This window comes from Neoarius graeffei, chromosome 2 (assembly GCF_027579695.1).
Source record: "Neoarius graeffei isolate fNeoGra1 chromosome 2, fNeoGra1.pri, whole genome shotgun sequence".
Taxonomy (NCBI): domain Eukaryota; kingdom Metazoa; phylum Chordata; class Actinopteri; order Siluriformes; family Ariidae; genus Neoarius; species Neoarius graeffei.
This window is the reverse complement of record NC_083570.1, coordinates 805,850-826,311: the sequence shown is the minus strand read 5'-3', so window position 1 is coordinate 826,311 and position 20,462 is coordinate 805,850. Positions and strand designations below refer to the sequence as shown.

Genomic DNA, 20,462 nt, shown 5'->3' with positions numbered 1-20,462 from the left:
AGGGACTCCAAGAAGGCTGGATACTCTATACTGCTATTTGGCCCGTAGGCACAAACAACAGCAAGAGCCCTCTCCCCAATCCGAAGGCGCAGAGAGGCGACCCTCTCGTTCACTGGGGTAAACTCCAACACATGGCGGCTGAGCTGGGGAGCTATAAGGAAGCCCACACCAGCCCGCCGCCGCTCACCATGGGCGACTCCAGAGAAGTGGAAAGTCCAGCCCCTCTCAAGGAGCTGGGTTCCAGAGCCCAAGCTGTGCGTGGAGGTGAGCCCGACTATCTCTAGCCGGTACCTCTCAACCTCCCGCACAAGCTCAGGCTCCTTCCCCCCCAGCGAAGTGACATTCCATGTCCCAACAGCCAGCCGCTGTGTCCGGGGATCAGGTCGTCGAGGCCCCTGCCTTCGACTGCCACCCAATCCACACTGCACCAAACCCCTACTGCTACCTCTGTGGGTGGTGAACCCACAGGAGGTCGGGCCCACGTCACCTCTTCGGGCTGAGCCCGGCCGGGCCCCATGGGCAAAGGCCCGGCCACCAAGCGCTCGCATACGAGCCCCAACCCCGGGCCTGGCTCCAGGGTGGGGCCCCGGCTGCGTCCTACCGGGCGACGTCACGGTCCTGGATTTTTCCTCCATAGGGGTTTTTTGGTGAACTGCTCTTGGTCTGGCCTGTCACCTAGGACCTGTCTGCCTTGGGAAACCCTAACAGGGGCATAATGCCCCCGACAACATAGCTCCTAGGATCATTCAAGCACACAAACCCCTCCACCACAATAAGGTGGCAGTTCTAGGAGGGGCTGCGAGATCCTGAATGGAATATATCTCATAGACCACGGTAAAAAAAAAAAAGCCATTATTATCCATACACATTCCTTTTGGGTGTTCAGCGCGTCTTTCTCTTTCAAAATTCTCTCAAACTCTTCCGTATTTAACGACGCAACCCTGGCGGCCATGTTTGTTTACAGATTGTCCCAGTCACTCGCTAGCGCAGAAGTTTGTATGATGTCATGTCTTAACAACCGTGCAATCTCAAACCATATTCAACGCTCATTCTCTATTGGGTAGAGTGATGTAACACACGTAGGATAAGCAATATTGCATGATATCGAACCAAATGAATGAAACCCGCTAGAAGGGAATAGTTTTTATTCCATTGAAAACGTGTCCTGGATGTATAATAATAATAATAATATACTATAACGCACGAACAATCAGCTCATTGTTGGTCATCATCTCCCGAACCTCTCTGTGAATGTGATGATAACTGGATGGGACGTTCTGATTTTCACCAAATGCACAATCTGCATGAGCTCCTGACGAACACAGGTGTAAATATTGCTGCCCAGTGGTGGTGATTCTGCACAGCACGGCCAGATGATGATGATCACGGGGTTGTAACGCGACCCATGAAGCGCTGAATGCTCTCACGCCACAACACCTGAGCAACCTTCTGGTTTTTTATGATCCATCGGGCTGCGAAACACACCAAGAGGTGCAGGATGTTTGTTTTCACCCTTTGATTTTCACTGAATGATGGCGCTCGATACTAACACAAGGGTGTGATTGGCGTGTTGATGGGACAAAACTAACCACACATGGTTGCTAAGCAACAAGTCAAAGCTGGTCCCTGATGTTGTTGACTCCAAGCATTTCAGCGTGAAGGCTGTGAAACACGAGTCCAGACTCTTAAAACCCTACCTCGGTCCTGTATCTCCGTCTCCCGCTGTCCACTCGCTCAGGATTCGGAACTCTCAAAATATACTGAGGGAGTTCTGAACGTCCTCCAGATGGTCCTCCAGAGTTCTGAGCTGAGGAGGAAGACGAGGTTCCAGAAGGTCCACATGTAACATCGCCACGCGGAAACAAAAAGAAAAAGTGTGTTTTGTGCGCTACAAGGGTATTCATAACATTTTGTTAAACAAAAAGGATTTCATTTTATTTATTTTATTTATTTGCACTTTAACCCACAAGGAATTTAAAAAAAAAAAAAAAGTCCTGACTCGAGTTGGTTGAGTTTGAAGGAATCCAGTGACGCCGACACGACACGCTGCCATTAAATCATTTATTTTAAAATAACCCACACATCAACATTAAACCTTCAATCAGCACTGGATCAGAAATGAAAGGCAACACAGTTCAGAGCAGGAGGACGATGACGACGACGACGACTTCCATCATGAAGTGTTATGAGGTTTGGACCAATCACAGAGCTTCAACAGCTTCAACAGCTGATTGATTGGACGTTTATACCACTTTAAATTCCTCCTGTTTAAACTTTAAAATCATTCGAATGTGTGTTTTTCAGGGATCTGAACCCACACCCATCACATTCCCACACCATCTCAATAAATTAACAGCAGGAATAATAACAAAAATAAAAAGAGCTAAACAGTTACAGAAGAGTCCTGTGGATTTGCACATCGTTACAGAACATGTAGTGATTTCATCAACAATAAATTACAGGGAAAAAAGTGTCTAAGTGCTCAATGATCTGAAACACGAAAAAAAAAATCATTCCAGCATTTTACTTCATACATGAAATCAAACTTGATTATTTTGCGCAGCAGATCGTCTCCGTGGGTTTAAATCGATATCAGAAAGAGCCTCAGGGTAAATTCACACTGACGCACAGAAACCCCGTGAAACAGAGACGGCGGTCACTAGGGGGCGCTGCTGTCCCAGGGCTCATGTTAACGCTCACCTCGCTTCATGGTAGTCGGCGGTTCACGTTTCTGGGAGTCGTGTGTACATCAATACATTTATGTTTATTAACGTTGTAATAAATACAGCAGCGGAAATCGCCTCAGTGTCACATGACAGACGTTTTTAACCGTATCATGATCAGAATTCAAAGCATAAACATTGGTGGAGTGTGTGTAACCTGCTATCCCGAGTGCTCGCTCGTATTGATCTGTGAAACGGCAGCATGTCGAGAGTCTACACCACCTAAACTATTTTATACACGTGTTCAATCGCTGTACGAGTTTCAGAAGAGGAGCATTTCCTTAAAACAAGCTTTATCAAATTTTACTCAGGACTGCAGCGTCTCTATAAATCGCCACCGTGCTATAATATACCGCAGCGGGAGGGAGGGGCGTGGTTATGATGTAATGTACTGTGGCTTGGACAGACGCTGTCTCTCGATCCAGAATCACCAGGTGTAAACGAGTTGAAAAGGTCCACCACAGTCACAGGACGTCTTCAGTCCTGCAGTCATGCAAACAGCTGCAGTTCCATTACAGAGCCACTGGGGGCAGTGCTGTGCTCTATTAAAACTTTAACAGCCAAACTGCCAGCGCAATTCTCAGAGCCACCAGCAGGAGGCAGACGTGCTCCAATCAGTTCTGTTCTCAGATCATGTCGTAATTAGTGCAGATGTGGAGGTTCACTTTTTAGTCGTTCTTCTCTCGATCGAGGAGAACTTTGCGTCTTGGCGAATCACTGAGCGTGGGGGCGGAGCTCCAGGAAGCTGCCACGGGACTGGAGGTAACCGACGAGGACTGAACAGATGAAGCCAACTGGCCGCTGGGCGACGTATCCGGCGGTGACGAGCTCGTTTTACTGGGCGAGTTTGTCAGGCTGGCGTCGTCCATCTCAATAACTTCAAAATCCGCGTCGTTCCACTGGTCAATTTCGGACTCGTTGTCCTCAGGCCCCGCCTCCTCTTCAGCATCGTCAGCAATGGAATCGAGCAGCGCCTGGCGATCCTCGCCATCATCAAGCTCGCCGTGCGCTCGGACTCGTTGTTTGCAGTCCATGGCGCCCCCTGTAGACGAGGCGAGTTTATACATCACAGGGAAGAGGATGGAGGTGACGGCAGCTGTGCAGAGAGCCAGGTACATGAGCAGCGGCTGATGCGGGATGCGACCCAACAGGAAGCCCAGCAACGCAGGAAGTACCATTTCCCCGAGCGCTGCGCCGATGACGAATGCTGCCGCGGATTTGCTGCTCACAGTGGTGTACTGCTCCACCCACGAGATCCCGCTGGGAAACGTGGCAGCCATGGAGGCACCATAAAGAGCTGTGAAAATCCATAGCATCACATGGTGCTGGTTAAACAGCACCAAAGACAGCGAGGCAACGACAGAACCCATGAGGCTGAGGAGGATCAGGGTGCCCGGGTAGACGCAGGCTGCAAAGATGATGGCCGCCCCCCTGCAGGTGGCGAAGGAGCCCCAGAAGAGCGAGTTGAGCTCAGCAGCCTGTGGCTCCTCTAAGCCAGCGTATTCTTTAGCGTAGGTGAAAATGAAAGAACCGTACGCCACCTCAGCACCCACGTAAAAGAAGAAGAAGAGCGCCAGAAGCAGAATGAGCGCCGTGTGATGTTTGGCGAAGAATGGCGGCTTCCCCGGAGCTGATGACGCCCTGCTCGAGGAGGTGGAACTTCGCGAGTACAGGATGAAGAAGAGGAGTGAAACAAACAGGATGAAGGCACCAATGACCACATACGCCCACATGGACGTCAGGGAGGAGCTTTTCCCATGGAACAAGGGCGGAGGTGTGGAAATGACGTTAGGTGCTGCGGTCTGTGACGCGCTCCGATCCAAGACGCTGGATTTGTCTCCGAACAGTAGCTTGGCAATGATGGGAGACACAAAGGCTCCGAGGGCGAAGGAGAAGTGGAGAGCCTGCATGTGGGGCCCGGCCCGATCACCCCACGTGTTCAGAATTAACACGTTTCCACCTGAAACCACACAGAACGCCGTCATCAAACATAATTTACACAACGGCTGTGCCGATAATCAGTGATACGATAAAACTGCAATGTTGCATCGGAAGTAACACTGTTATTGTGGACAATTTCCCAAAGGGATCAATCAAGTTTTATCCAATCTAATCTAATTTATTTAGGATGGGAATTTAGTCCTTTTAGCGACTCTCTGCCTCGGTGTTTACCTTCACAGGGAGACAGAAAAACAAAAACGATGACTCATTGTGCGAGTTCATGACTTTTACACTCCAGTAAAGCGTGGCAGAGGAGAACTTTACAAACTAAACACATCAATAGAGTGCTGGAGAACTCTGCACTTCCACTCATGACCTATTTCCTTATCAGGTCACACCTCGGAGCACGCCCTGGTTAACACGACAATGGGCATAACATCCCCCCCCCTTTAAAAAAAAAAGTCAGAGTCGCTTCACCTCACACTTAAAGAAAAAAAAAAATCCAACCGTTAATTGAAAAATTTATTCAGACGAAAATAAATCCCTCATCAAGAAATACATTTTCAACAAAAACATGCGTTCCACTATCTGGCAGACCTTCCAAATAACCCGTTGGCATGGAGATGGCGTCTGACGGCGGTTTTGAAGACTTGGAGTAGGTTTGATTTTTTTATACCCATTCCCTGACTTGTGAAGGTCAACACACCTTCACTGGGTTCGTTTGTCTCTTATCTTCCCCATGTTGAAGGAATTTGGCCTCTGCGTCGCCTCATGTTTGGTCCCAGATTAATCAGGAAGTCGTGGATTACTGTGTGAAAGTTCCTACACACTCCAGTCAACTCACACAAGGACAATTAAAATGGAAACATGCTTCAGGTACATTGTGTTCACGATCATTTACAGGGGTGCCAATAATAATGGCACGCGTTTTTGTTTAAAATATATTTCTTGCGGGGGCGTCGTGGCTCAGGTGGATAAGGCGCCATACCATAAATTCAGGGACCCAGGTTCGATTCCGACATGAGGTCAGTTCCCGATCCCTCCCCGTCTCTCTCTCCCGCTCATTTCCTGTCTCGACACTGTCCTATCCAATAAAGGTGAAAAAAGCCCCAAAAAATCTTTAAATATATATATATATATATACACATATTTCTTGCTGAGGGGTTTGGTTTGTTTTCCTCTGAATACATTTATTTCAGCTAAAGGTTGGAGTTCCCTCATTTTTTCTGTGTGAGATGAAGCAAATTCACCAAGAGGTAGATTTTTTTCCTAATCTTTACAAGGGTGCCAATAATTATGGAGGACAATGTAAGATGAAAGACACCAGTGTCGCCGTGGGAACTGCTTCAGTGTGAACAGGCAGAAAGAACTGCACTGGGACGTGAAGACACTTATTCTCACCTGTGTCCAGGATCCCCATCGATACGCCGACACCAGAAACCAGAACAGTTAAAACGAGCGCTCGCTTACAGAACGGAGTGGAGAACATTCCAAACGCAGTCATCAACATGGCAAAACCTGCACACACACACAGTCGGGCGTGAACCTACACAGATAACAAAACAGGTTAAGTCATGAACGCAATAAAAATGACCGCTGCCAAACGGTGAGGGATCGGACTCTTACCCAACAGGAGCTGAGGGTTGATGAGGTCAAACAGGATTCCTCCCAGCAGCGACCCTGCGATGTACCCGGTGGCACGGCCAGCAAAGATGTATGAGATATTACTGATGTTCTTATTCACATTGGTGGCCAAATCTTCCAACGTCGGTCCCAACACAGAGATACACATTCCCTATAAACCCCAACACAGAGATACACATTCCCTATAAACCCCAACACAGAGATACACATTCCCTATAAACCCCCAACACGGAGACACACATTCCCTATAAACCCCAACACAGAGATACACATTCCCTATAAACCCCCAACACGGAGACACACATTCCCTATAAACCCCAACACAGAGATACACATTCCCTATAAACCCCAACACAGAGATACACATTCCCTATAAACCCCAACACAGAGATACACATTCCCTATAAACCCCAACACAGAGATACACATTCCCTATAAACCCCCAACACGGAGACACACGTTCCCTATAAACCCCAACACGGAGACGCTCGTTCCCTATAAACCCCAACACGGAGATACACGTTCCCTATAAACCCCAACACAGAGATACACGTTCCCTATAAACCCCAACACAGAGATACACGTTCCCTATAAACCCCAACACAGAGACACACGTTCCCTATAAACCCCAACACAGTGACACACGTTCCCTATAAACCCCAACACAGAGACGCACGTTCCCTATAAACCCCCAACACAGAGACACACGTTCCCTATAAACCCCAACACAGAGACGCTCGTTCCCTATAAACCCCAACACAGAGATACACGTTCCCTATAAACCCCAACACAGAGACACACGTTCCCTATAAACCCCAACACGGAGACACACGTTCCCTATAAACCCCAACACGGAGACGCTCGTTCCCTATAAACCCCAACACGGAGATACACGTTCCCTATAAACCCCAACACGGAGATACACGTTCCCTATAAACCCCAACACAGAGATACACGTTCCCTATAAACCCCAACACGGAGATACACGTTCCCTATAAACCCCAACACGGAGATACACGTTCCCTATAAACCCCAACACAGAGATACACGTTCCCTATAAACCCCAACACAGAGATACACGTTCCCTATAAACCCCAACACAGAGATACACGTTCCCTATAAACCCCAACACAGAGACACACGTTCCCTATAAACCCCAACACGGAGACACACGTTCCCTATAAACCCCAACACGGAGACACACGTTCCCTATAAACCCCAACACGGAGATACACGTTCCCTATAAACCCCAACACAGAGATACACGTTCCCTATAAACCCCAACACAGAGATACACGTTCCCTATAAACCCCAACACAGAGACACACGTTCCCTATAAACCCCAACACAGAGACACACGTTCCCTATAAACCCCAACACAGAGATACACGTTCCCTATACACCCCAACACAGAGATACACGTTCCCTATAAACCCCAACACAGAGACACACGTTCCCTATAAACCCCAACACAGAGACACACGTTCCCTATAAACCCCAACACAGAGACACACGTTCCCTATAAACCCCAACACAGAGATACACGTTCCCTATAAACCCCAACACAGAGATACACGTTCCCTATAAACCCCAACACAGAGATACACGTTCCCTATAAACCCCAACACAGAGATACACGTTCCCTATAAACCCCAACACGGAGACGCTCGTTCCCTATAAACCCCAACACGGAGACACACATTCCCTATAAACCCCAACACGGAGACGCTCGTTCCCTATAAACCCCAACACGGAGATACACGTTCCCTATAAACCCCAACACGGAGATACACGTTCCCTATAAACCCCAACACAGAGATACACGTTCCCTATAAACCCCAACACAGAGACGCACGTTCCCTATAAACCCCAACACAGAGACGCACGTTCCCTATAAACCCCAACACAGAGACGCACGTTCCCTATAAACCCCAACACAGAGACACACGTTCCCTATAAACCCCAACACAGAGACACACGTTCCCTATAAACCCCCAACACAGAGACACACGTTCCCTATAAACCCCAACACAGAGACGCTCGTTCCCTATAAACCCCAACACAGAGATACACGTTCCCTATAAACCCCAACACAGAGATACACGTTCCCTATAAACCCCAACACAGAGATACACATTCCCTATAAACCCCAACACGGAGACACACGTTCCCTATAAACCCCAACACGGAGACGCTCGTTCCCTATAAACCCCAACACGGAGATACACGTTCCCTATAAACCCCAACACAGAGATACACGTTCCCTATAAACCCCAACACAGAGATACACGTTCCCTATAAACCCCAACACAGAGATACACGTTCCCTATAAACCCCAACACAGAGATACACGTTCCCTATAAACCCCAACACAGAGATACACGTTCCCTATAAACCCCAACACAGAGACGCTCGTTCCCTATAAACCCCAATACAGAGATACACATTCCCTATAAACCCCAACACAGAGACACACATTCCCTATAAACCCCAATACAGAGATACACATTCCCTATAAACCCCAACACAGAGACGCTCTTTCCCTATAAACCCCAACACAGAGACACACATTCCCGATAAACCCGAACACAGAGATACACATTCCCTATAAACCCCAACACAGAGATACACATTCCCTATAAACCCCAACACGGAGACGCTCGTTCCCTATAAACCCCAACACAGAGATACACGTTCCCTATAAACCCCAACACAGAGATACACGTTCCCTATAAACCCCAACACAGAGACACACGTTCCATATAAACCCCAACACAGAGACACACGTTCCATATAAACCCCAACACAGAGACGCTCGTTCCCTATAAACCCCAACACAGAGATACACATTCCCTATAAACCCCAACACAGAGACACACATTCCCTATAAACCCCAACACAGAGATACACATTCCCTATAAACCCCAACACAGAGACGCTCGTTCCCTATAAACCCCAACACAGAGACACACATTCCCGATAAACCCCAACACAGAGATACACATTCCCTATAAACCCCAACACAGAGATACACATTCCCTATAAACCCCAACACGGAGACGCTCGTTCCCTATAAACCCCAACACAGAGATACACGTTCCCTATAAACCCCAACACAGAGATACACGTTCCATATAAACCCCAACACAGAGAGACACGTTCCATATAAACCCCAACACAGAGACACACGTTCCATATAAACCCCAACACAGAGACGCTCGTTCCCTATAAACCCCAACACAGAGATACACATTCCGTATAAACCCCAACACAGAGATACACATTCCCTATAAACCCCAACACGGAGACGCTCGTTCCCTATAAACCCCAACACAGAGACACACGTTCCCTATAAACCCCAACACAGAGACACACATTCCCTATAAACCCCAACACAGAGATACACATTCCCTATAAACCCCAACACAGAGATACACATTCCCTATAAACCCCCAACACAGAGACGCTCGTTCCCTATAAACCCCAACACAGAGATACACATTCCCTATAAACCCCAACACGGAGACGCTCGTTCCCTATAAACCCCCAACACGGAGACGCTCGTTCCCTATAAACCCCCAACACGGAGACGCTCGTTCCCTATAAACCCCCAACACGGAGACGCTCGTTCCCTATAAACCCCAACAGAGACACACATTCCCTATAAACCCCAACACAGAGATACACATTCCCTATAAACCCCCAACACAGAGACGCTCGTTCCCTATAAACCCCAACACAGAGATACACATTCCCTATAAACCCCAACACGGAGACGCTCGTTCCCTATAAACCCCCAACACGGAGACGCTCGTTCCCTATAAACCCCCAACACGGAGACGCTCGTTCCCTATAAACCCCCAACACGGAGACGCTCGTTCCCTATAAACCCCAACAGAGACACACATTCCCTATAAACCCCAACACAGAGATACACGTTCCCTATAAACCCCAACAGAGAGATACACATTCCCTATAAACCCCAACACAGAGATACACATTCCCTATAAACCCCAACACGGAGACGCTCGTTCCCTATAAACCCCCAACACGGAGACGCTCGTTCCCTATAAACCCCAACACGGAGACGCTCGTTCCCTATAAACCCCCAACACGGAGACGCTCGTTCCCTATAAACCCCAACACAGAGATACACGTTCCCTATAAACCCCAACACAGAGATACACGTTCCCTATAAACCCCAACACAGAGATACACGTTCCCTATAAACCCCAACACAGAGATACACGTTCCCTATAAACCCCAACACAGAGATACACGTTCCCTATAAACCCCAACACAGAGATACACATTCCCTATAAACCTCAACACAGAGATACACGTTCCCTATAAACCCCAACACAGAGATACACATTCCCTATAAACCCCAACACAGAGATACACGTTCCCTATAAACCCCAACACAGAGATACACATTCCCTATAAACCCCAACACAGAAATACACGTTCCCTATAAACCCCAACACAGAGATACACATTCCCTATAAACCCCAACACAGAGATACACATTCCCTATAAACCCCAACACAGAGATACACATTCCCTATAAACCCCAACACGGAGACGCTCGTTCCCTATAAACCCCAACACAGAGACACACGTTCCCTATAAACCCCAACACAGAGATACACATTCCCTATAAACCCCAACACGGAGATGCTCGTTCCCTATAAACCCCAACACAGAGACGCTCGTTCCCTATAAACCCCAACACAGAGACGCTCGTTCCCTATAAACCCCCAACACGGACACGCTCGTTCCCTATAAACCCCCAACACGGAGACGCTCATTCCCTATAAACCCCCAACACGGACACGCTCGTTCCCTATAAACCCCCAACACGGAGACGCTCGTTCCCTATAAACCCCCAACACAGAGACGCTCGTTCCCTATAAACCCCCAACACGGAGACGCTCGTTCCCTATAAACCCCCAACACGGAGACGCTCGTTCCCTATAAACCCCCAACACGGAGACGCTCGTTCCCTATAAACCCCCAACACGGAGACGCTCGTTCCCTATAAACCCCCAACACGGAGACGCTCGTTCCCTATAAACCCCCAACACGGAGACGCTCGTTCCCTATAAACCCCCAACACGGAGACGCTCGTTCCCTACAAACCCCCAACACGGAGACGCTCGTTCCCTATAAACCCCCAACACGGAGACGCTTGGTCCCTATAAACCCCCCAACATGGAGACGCTCGTTCCCTACAAACCCCCAACACGGAGACGCTCGTTCCCTATAAACCCCCAACACGGAGACGCTCGTTCCCTATAAACCCCCAACACGGAGACGCTCGTTCCCTATAAACCCCCAACACGGAGACGCTCGTTCCCTACAAACCCCCAACACGGAGACGCTCGTTCCCTATAAACCCCCAACACGGAGACGCTTGGTCCCTATAAACCCCCCAACATGGAGACGCTCGTTCCCTACAAACCCCCAACACGGAGACGCTCGTTCCCTATAAACCCCCAACACGGAGACGCTTGGTCCCTATAAACCCCCCAACATGGAGACGCTCGTTCCCTATAAACCCCCAACACTGAGATACACATTCCCTATAAACCCCAACACAGTAGGCTTGGCACGGTTATGGGAAAAAAAACGAACCGTACGATACGCCTGTTGCGGTGCAATACGCGTATAAACTGCGGTACCCCTATTTAAGACGTTCGCCAAAAAAAAAAAAAAAAAGCCGAATGCCCGTATGAAACCACGTGGTTCTCTTTCATGCGAACAGGGGTGATAGCGTTCCGGCGCCGCGCCGCCGGAAAAAAAAAAATCTAGTTCTCCCATTATCCTGTGTCATTCTGAGATGCGCAGATAGACAGTAAAGGGAATTCCGAATTCCCTTTACTGTCTATCTGCGCATCTCAGAATGACACAGGATAATGGGCGAACTAGATTTTTTTTTTTCCGGCGAGGGGAGGGGAGGTTTGTTTTAAACAGTGCAGTGATTGGTTTTATTGCAATATTTTATATTGGCTGTGTGTGTATTTTGTTATAAATCGTTCTAAGAATACAGTGGCACTTTAAGATTAGATAAGAAATCCAGCCATACGTTTCAAAACACTGCACTTTAATTTCAAGTGAAAAAATCCATCCTCACTCTCAGGGATTAGAAGAGTTTTTGATTCGGTTTTTGTATATAGGTGGTTGGTTGGTCGCCACATAAAAGTTTAAGTTTTAACACACACGTCTGTTCAAAAGTAAGCTTTAAGAACTCATTTTTATTTCTTCCAATTATGAAAACTCTGTATGTGACAAAAGACACCTGGTTCCTCTAGATGCCACAACATGGCAGCAAACACTCCTGACACTTTGTATAAATACTGTAGTAAATAAAAAAGCTGTTGAAATCATCCATGAATTCCCTCTTGCTGTTTCAAAATACTACCTGGCTTTTCATCAGAGATTGTTCATAAAATGTGCTCATGTCAACTCAAACTCAGTTTGTGCATGATTATTTCATTGTAACTATAATTTTAACCTCTCTTAAATGCTGTATCCTAAACTATGTTTACTTAAGGTAAATAGTAGGCTATATGCCCAAATACAGGGTACTTAAGATTTAAAAAAAAAAAACCCAATAGGTACCGAACCGCAGACCTCAAACCGCAATACGTACCGAACCGCGACTTTTGTGAACCGTGCCACCCCTACAACACAGAGATACACATTCCCTATAAACCCCAACACAGAGACACACATTCCCTATAAACCCCCAACACAGAGACACACGTTCCCTATAAACCCCAACACAGAGATACACATTCCCTATAAACCCCAACACAGAGATACACATTCCCTATAAACCCCAACACAGAGATACACATTCCCTATAAACCCCAACACAGAGATACACATTCCCTATAAACCCCAACACAGAGACGCTCGTTCCCTATAAACCCCAACACAGAGACGCTCGTTCCCTATAAACCCCAACACAGAGACGCTCGTTCCCTATAAACCCCCAACACAGAGACGCTCGTTCCCTATAAACCCCAACACAGAGACGCTCGTTCCCTATAAACCCCAACACAGAGATACACATTCCCTATAAACCCCAACACAGAGATACACGTTCCCTATAAACCCCAACACAGAGATACACGTTCCCTATAAACCCCCAACACAGAGACACACGTTCCCTATAAATCCCAACACAGAGATACACATTCCCTATAAACCCCAACACGGAGATACACATTCCCTATAAACCCCCAACACAGAGACACACGTTCCCTATAAACCCCAACACAGAGATACACATTCCCTATAAACCCCAACACAGAGATACACGTTCCCTATAAACCCCAACACAGAGATACACATTCCCTATAAACCCCAACACAGAGATACACATTCCCTATAAACCCCAACACAGAGATACACATTCCCTATAAACCCCAACACAGAGATACACGTTCCCTATAAACCCCAACACAGAGATACACATTCCCTATAAACCCCAACACAGAGATACACATTCCCTATAAACCCCCAACACAGAGACACACGTTCCCTATAAACCCCAACACAGAGATACACATTCCCTATAAACCCCAACACAGAGATACACATTCCCTATAAACCCCAACACAGAGATACACATTCCCTATAAACCCCAACACAGAGACGCTCGTTCCCTATAAACCCCAACACAGAGACGCTCGTTCCCTATAAACCCCAACACAGAGACGCTCGTTCCCTATAAACCCCCAACACAGAGACGCTCGTTCCCTATAAACCCCAACACAGAGACGCTCGTTCCCTATAAACCCCAACACAGAGATACACATTCCCTATAAACCCCAACACAGAGATACACATTCCCTATAAACCCCAACACAGAGATACACATTCCCTATAAACCCCAACACAGAGATACACATTCCCTATAAACCCCAACACAGAGATACACATTCCCTATAAACCCCAACACGGAGACGCTCGTTCCCTATAAACCCCAACACGGAGACGCTCGTTCCCTATAAACCCCAACACGGAGACGCTCGTTCCCTATAAACCCCAACACAGAGACACACGTTCCCTATAAACCCCAACACGGAGATACACATTCCCTATAAACCCCCATCACAGAAATACACATTCCCTATAAACCCCCGTCACAGAAATACACATTCCCTATAAACCCCAACACAGAGACGCTCGTTCCCTATAAACCCCCAACACAGAGACGCTCATTCCCTATAAACCCCCAACACGGAGACGCTCGTTCCCTATAAACCCCAACACAGAGATACACGTTCCCTATAAACCCCAACACGGAGACGCTCGTTCCCTATAAACCCCCAACACGGAGACGCTCGTTCCCTATAAACCCCCAACACGGAGACGCTCGTTCCCTATAAACCCCCAACACGGAGACGCTCGTTCCCTATAAACCCCCAACACGGAGACGCTCGTTCCCTATAAACCCCCAACACGGAGACGCTCGTTCCCTATAAACCCCAACACGGAGATACACATTCCCTATAAACCCCCGTCACAGAAATACACATTCCCTATAAACCCCCGTCACAGAAATACACATTCCCTATAAACCCCAACACAGAGACGCTCGTTCCCTATAAACCCCCAACACAGAGACGCTCGTTCCCTATAAACCCCAACACAGAGATACACATTCCCTATAAACCCCAACACAGAGATACACATTCCCTATAAACCCCAACACAGAGACGCTCGTTCCCTATAAACCCCAACACGGAGACGCTCGTTCCCTATAAACCCCAACACGGAGACGCTCGTTCCCTATAAACCCCAACACGGAGACGCTCGTTCCCTATAAACCCCCAACACGGAGACGCTCGTTCCCTATAAACCCCCAACACGGAGACGCTCGTTCCCTATAAACCCCCAACACGGAGACGCTCGTTCCCTATAAACCCCCAACACGGAGACGCTCGTTCCCTATAAACCCCAACACAGAGACGCTCATTCCCTATAAACCCCCAACACGGAGACGCTCGTTCCCTATAAACCCCAACACAGAGATACACGTTCCCTATAAACCCCAACACGGAGACGCTCGTTCCCTATAAACCCCCAACACGGAGACGCTCGTTCCCTATAAACCCCCAACACGGAGACGCTCGTTCCCTATAAACCCCCAACACGGAGACGCTCGTTCCCTATAAACCCCCAACACGGAGACGCTCGTTCCCTATAAACCCCCAACACGGAGACGCTCGTTCCCTATAAACCCCCAACACGGAGACGCTCGTTCCCTATAAACCCCCAACACGGAGACGCTCGTTCCCTATAAACCCCCAACACGGAGACGCTCGTTCCCTATAAACCCCCAACACGGAGACGCGCGTTCCCTATAAACCCCCAACACGGAGACGCTCGTTCCCTATAAACCCCCAACACGGAGACGCTCGTTCCCTATAAACCCCCAACACGGAGACGCTCGTTCCCTATAAACCCCCAACACGGAGACGCTCGTTCCCTATAAACCCCCAACACGGAGACGCTCGTTCCCTATAAACCCCCAACACAGAGACGCTCGTTCCCTATAAACCCCAACACGGAGACGCTCGTTCCCTATAAACCCCAATACGGAGACGCTCGTTCCCTATAAACCCCAACACGGAGACGCTCGTTCCCTATAAACCCCCGTCACAGAGATACACATTCCCTATAAACCCCCAACACGGAGACGCTCGTTCCCTATAAACCCCAACACAGAGACGCTCGTTCCCTATAAACCCCGAACACAGAGACGCTCGTTCCCTATAAACCCCCGTCACAGAGATACACATTCCCTATAAACCCCCAACACGGAGACGCTCGTTCCCTATAAACCCACGTCACAGAGATACACATTCCCTACAAACCCCCAACACAGAGATACACATTCCCTATAAACCCCAACACGGAGACGCTCGTTCCCTATAAACCCATGTCACAGAGATACACATTCCCTACAAACCCCCAACACAGAGATACACATTCCCTATAAACCCCAACACGGAGACGCTCGTTCCCTATAAACCCCAACACAGAGATACACATTCCCTACAAACCCCCAACACAGAGATACACATTCCCTATAAACCCCAACACGGAGAGGCTCGTTCCCTATAAACCCCAACACAGAGATACACATTCCCTATAAACCCCCAACACGGAGACGCTCGTTCCCTATAAACCCCAACACGGAGATACATGTTCCCTATAAACCCCAACACGGAGACACTCGTTCCCTATAAACCCCAACACAGAGATACACGTTCCCTATAAACCCCAACACAGAGACGCTCGTTCCCTATAAACCCCAACACAGAGATACACATTCCCTATAAACCCCCAACACGGAGACGCTTGTTCCCTATAAACCCGAACACAGAGACGCTCGTTCCCTATAAACCCCAACACGGAGACGCACGTTCCCTATAAACCCCAACACACAGACGCTCGTTCCCTATAAACCCCAACACAGAGACGCTCGTTCCCTATAAACCCCAACACAGAGATACACATTCCCTATAAACCCCCAACACGGAGACGCTTGTTCCCTATAAACCCGAACACAGAGACGCTCGTTCCCTATAAACCCCAACACACAGACGCTCGTTCCCTATAAACCCCAACACAGAGACGCTCGTTCCCTATAAACCCCAACACGGAGACGCTTGTTCCCTATAAACCCGAACACAGAGACGCTCGTTCCCTATAAACCCCAACACAGAGACGCTCGTTCCCTATAAACCCCAACACGGAGACGCTTGTTCCCTATAAACCCGAACACAGAGACGCTCGTTCCCTATAAACCCCAACACACAGACGCTCGTTCCCTATAAACCCCAACACAGAGACGCTCGTTCCCTATAAACCCCAACACGGAGACGCTTGTTCCCTATAAACCCGAACACAGAGACGCTCGTTCCCTATAAACCCCAACACAGAGATACACATTCCCTATAAACCCCAACACAGAGATACATGTTCCCTATGAAACTCAGGAGAGCTACATTCACAACCCAGAGAACGTGTATTTCATTCAAGTGTCCATGCAACCGAGGGAGTTTTCCAATTTCCCAGTCAAATGATTCTGCCGATTTGAATAAGATTCTATTCAAAGATCAGATGAACTTATGAGAGTCGAATTTACATGCAGCAGTGAGGAAACACAGAGAGGAAATGAAAGGAAAATGAAGTATAACTATTCAGGCGTTTGGATCATGTTTGAATTAAAACTCTATAATGCCTCCTGAATATACACGGTGTACATGTTGTGACTGATGGTGAGTGATGAGAGGCAGAGTCAGGGGTATTACCAGGCCCAGGAATGAAGCGCAGAGGGTGAGGGTGATAAACCAGCGGCTGCATGCTGCTCCATCACGCTTTATCTCCACATTCTCCCCCGTGGCTGAGTGCACGAGCCTTTTCCCTCGCTTCAGGGCACTTTTCAGCCCGGCCTTCACATCCTTCCTCTTGTCAAACAGCGTGTCTTCCTCTTCCTCCTCCGGGTTATCATCATCATCCTCTTCATGCATTCTGGCAAAGCGCACATGCTTCTTCTTCTTCCCGGAGAGATCTCCAGTGGTGGACATGGTGGTGGAGTTGTGTGCGTAGCAGACAAGTGTCTCAATTATTTCAGATTAATGGATCCAGTTTCACACACAGAACTGTTATTTGAATTTTAATAGAAATAATAAATCACACTTAGATTCTGAACAGCTGGATATTTTAACCTACAGTGGTGCTTGAAAGTTTGTGAACCTTTTAGAATTTTCTATATTTCTGCATAAATATGACCTAAAACATCAGATTTTCACACACGTCCTAAAAGTAGATAAAGAGAACCCAGTTAAACAAATGAGACAAAAATATTATACTTGGTCATTTATTTATTGAGGAAAATGATCCAATATTACATATCTGTGAGTGGCAAAAGTATGTGACCCTTTGCTTTCAGTATCTGGTGTGACCCCCTTGTGTAGCAATAACTGCAACTAAACGTTTGCGGTAACTGTTGATCAGTCCTGCACACCGGCTTGGAGGAATTTTAGCCCGTTCCTCCGTACAGAACAGCTTCGACTCTGGGATATTGGTGGGTTTCCTCACATGAACTGCTCGCTTCAGGTCCTTCCACAACATTTCCATTGGATTAAGGTCAGGACTTTGACTTGGCCATTCCAAAACATTATTCTTCTTTAACCATTCTTTGGTAGAACGACTTGTGTGCTTAGGGTCGTTGTCTTGCTGCATGACCCACCTTCTCTTGAGATTCAGTTCATGGACAGATGTCCTGACATTTTCCTTTAGAATTTGCTGGTACAATTCAGAATTCATTGTTCCATCAATGATGGCAAGCCGTCCTGGCCCAGATGCAGCAAAACAGGCCCAAACCATGATACTACCACCACCATGTTTCACAGATGGGATAAGGTTCTTATGCTGGAATGCAGTGTTTTCCTTTCTCCAAACATAACGCTTCTCATTTAAACCAAAAAGTTCTATTTTGGCCTCATCCAATCACAAAACATTTTTCCAATAGCCTTCTGGCTTGTCCACGTGATCTTTAGCAAACTGCAGACAAGCAGCAATGTTCTTTTTGGAGAGCAGTGGCTTTCTCCTTGCAGCCCTGCCATGCACACCATTGTTGTTCAGTGTTCTCCTGATGGTGGAATCATGAACATTAGCCAATGTGAGAGAGGCCTTCAGTTGCTTAGAAGTTACCCTGGGGTCCTTTGTGACCTCGCCGACTATTACACGCCTTGCTCTTGGAGTGATCTTTGTTGGTCAGCCACTCCTGGAGAGGGTAACAATGGTCTTGAATTTCCTCCATTTGTACACAATCTGTCTGTGGATTGGTGGAGTCCAAACTCTTTATAAGCATCAAGAACGCTTTTTCTGAGGTCCTCAGAAATCTCCTTTGTTCGTGCCATGATACACTTCCACAAACATGTGTTGTGAAGATCAGACTTTGATAGATCCCTGTTCTTTAAATAAAACAGGGCGCCCACTCACACCTGATTGTCATCCCATTGATTGAAAACACCTGACTCGAATTTCACATACTTTTGACACTCACAGAGGATCATTTTCCTCAATAAATAAATAAACGGCCAAGTATAATATTTTTGTCAAATTTGTTTAACTGGGTTCTCTTTATCTACTTTTAGGACTTGTGTGAAAATCTGATGATGTTTTAGGTCATATTTATGCAGAAAATTCTAAAGGGTTCACAAACTTTCAAGCACCGCTGTAAATATAAAAAGTACAATTCCATATTAATAGATGATTTAATCTATCTGAGCATATTGTTTCAGGAATCCCATGTGTTCTGTATGGAGTGATGCTGAGGTTCACTCACAGGAAACGGCTTCAAATTTATACAATTACAGTGAGATGCTTAGATGTTGTTGTTCTGATTTATTTTCAGGAAGTTTCTCCTCTCCTGTCCTGTATTTTATCATGAATATACATAAACACACCATGTTTCTTTCCTCTATAATCCACTTTATATCCGTAAGGTTTAAATCCCAATCACACACTGCAGGTGATGCTAACTAGCTAGCTAACTATCATCATCATCATCATCATCTTCCTCACCCGCTAAAAACCACAAATAACTCATCAATCCACAGGAAGCCACTCTCATCACTGTCTCAATCCGGAAACCACAATTAAGGAGAAAATATCCATGCTTTAAGATCATTACCTGCTACCGTTAAGCTCCCAAACATCTCCCTCATCACCGGAAGTACACTTTAAAAACTTCCGGCCCTGTCATCAGGAACTAGCGGTGTCCGGAGAGAGCGTCAGGCCGGATGTGGAGGAAGGGCCGTGACTGGGCAGGAGTTCGCAAAGGGAAGTGACGTTTCAGGAAGTGAGTGTGAGGAAATGTTAGAAAGCGGGAGTTATGAACCATGGGTGATATCTGAGGGTGAAAAAGCAAAACAGTCATGAGGAGGAAAGGTGTAGAGTGGAGTACAGATTGATTAGTGAGGGATCTGCATTTGATGAGTGGAGTCCAATAAAACTAACCAAAGCACTGCAGAGGGAGTTTGGGGAGGTAAGAAGCGCCAAAAAATTAAGAAATGGTTGTCTACTGATTACATGTAAGGATGAAGAGCAGCAAAGAAATGC

The 20,462-nt window shown here is 47.3% G+C and overlaps 1 protein-coding gene across 3 annotated transcripts; it reads right to left on the bottom strand.

Annotated features, from left to right (window-relative positions):
* Window positions 1-2,047: 2,047 nt before the first annotated feature.
* Window positions 2,048-20,183, bottom strand: mfsd4b (major facilitator superfamily domain containing 4B). Of its 3 annotated transcripts, none has more exons than XM_060913525.1 (5): window positions 20,035-20,183; window positions 17,645-17,995; window positions 6,291-6,459; window positions 6,066-6,182; window positions 2,048-4,683 (listed from the first exon to the last, which is right to left on the bottom strand). In XM_060913525.1, exons 2-5 carry the CDS (start codon window positions 17,918-17,920, stop codon window positions 3,392-3,394), a joined length of 1,854 nt encoding a protein of 617 aa, XP_060769508.1. In that variant the 5' UTR covers window positions 17,921-17,995; window positions 20,035-20,183; the 3' UTR covers window positions 2,048-3,391. The 3 variants fall into 3 exon arrangements, with proteins under 3 accessions (XP_060769508.1, XP_060769507.1, XP_060769509.1); XM_060913524.1 differs by having other exon boundaries at window positions 17,645-17,904; XM_060913526.1 differs by lacking the exon at window positions 17,645-17,995 and having other exon boundaries at window positions 20,035-20,071.
* Between the last annotated feature and the right edge of the window lie 279 nt (window positions 20,184-20,462).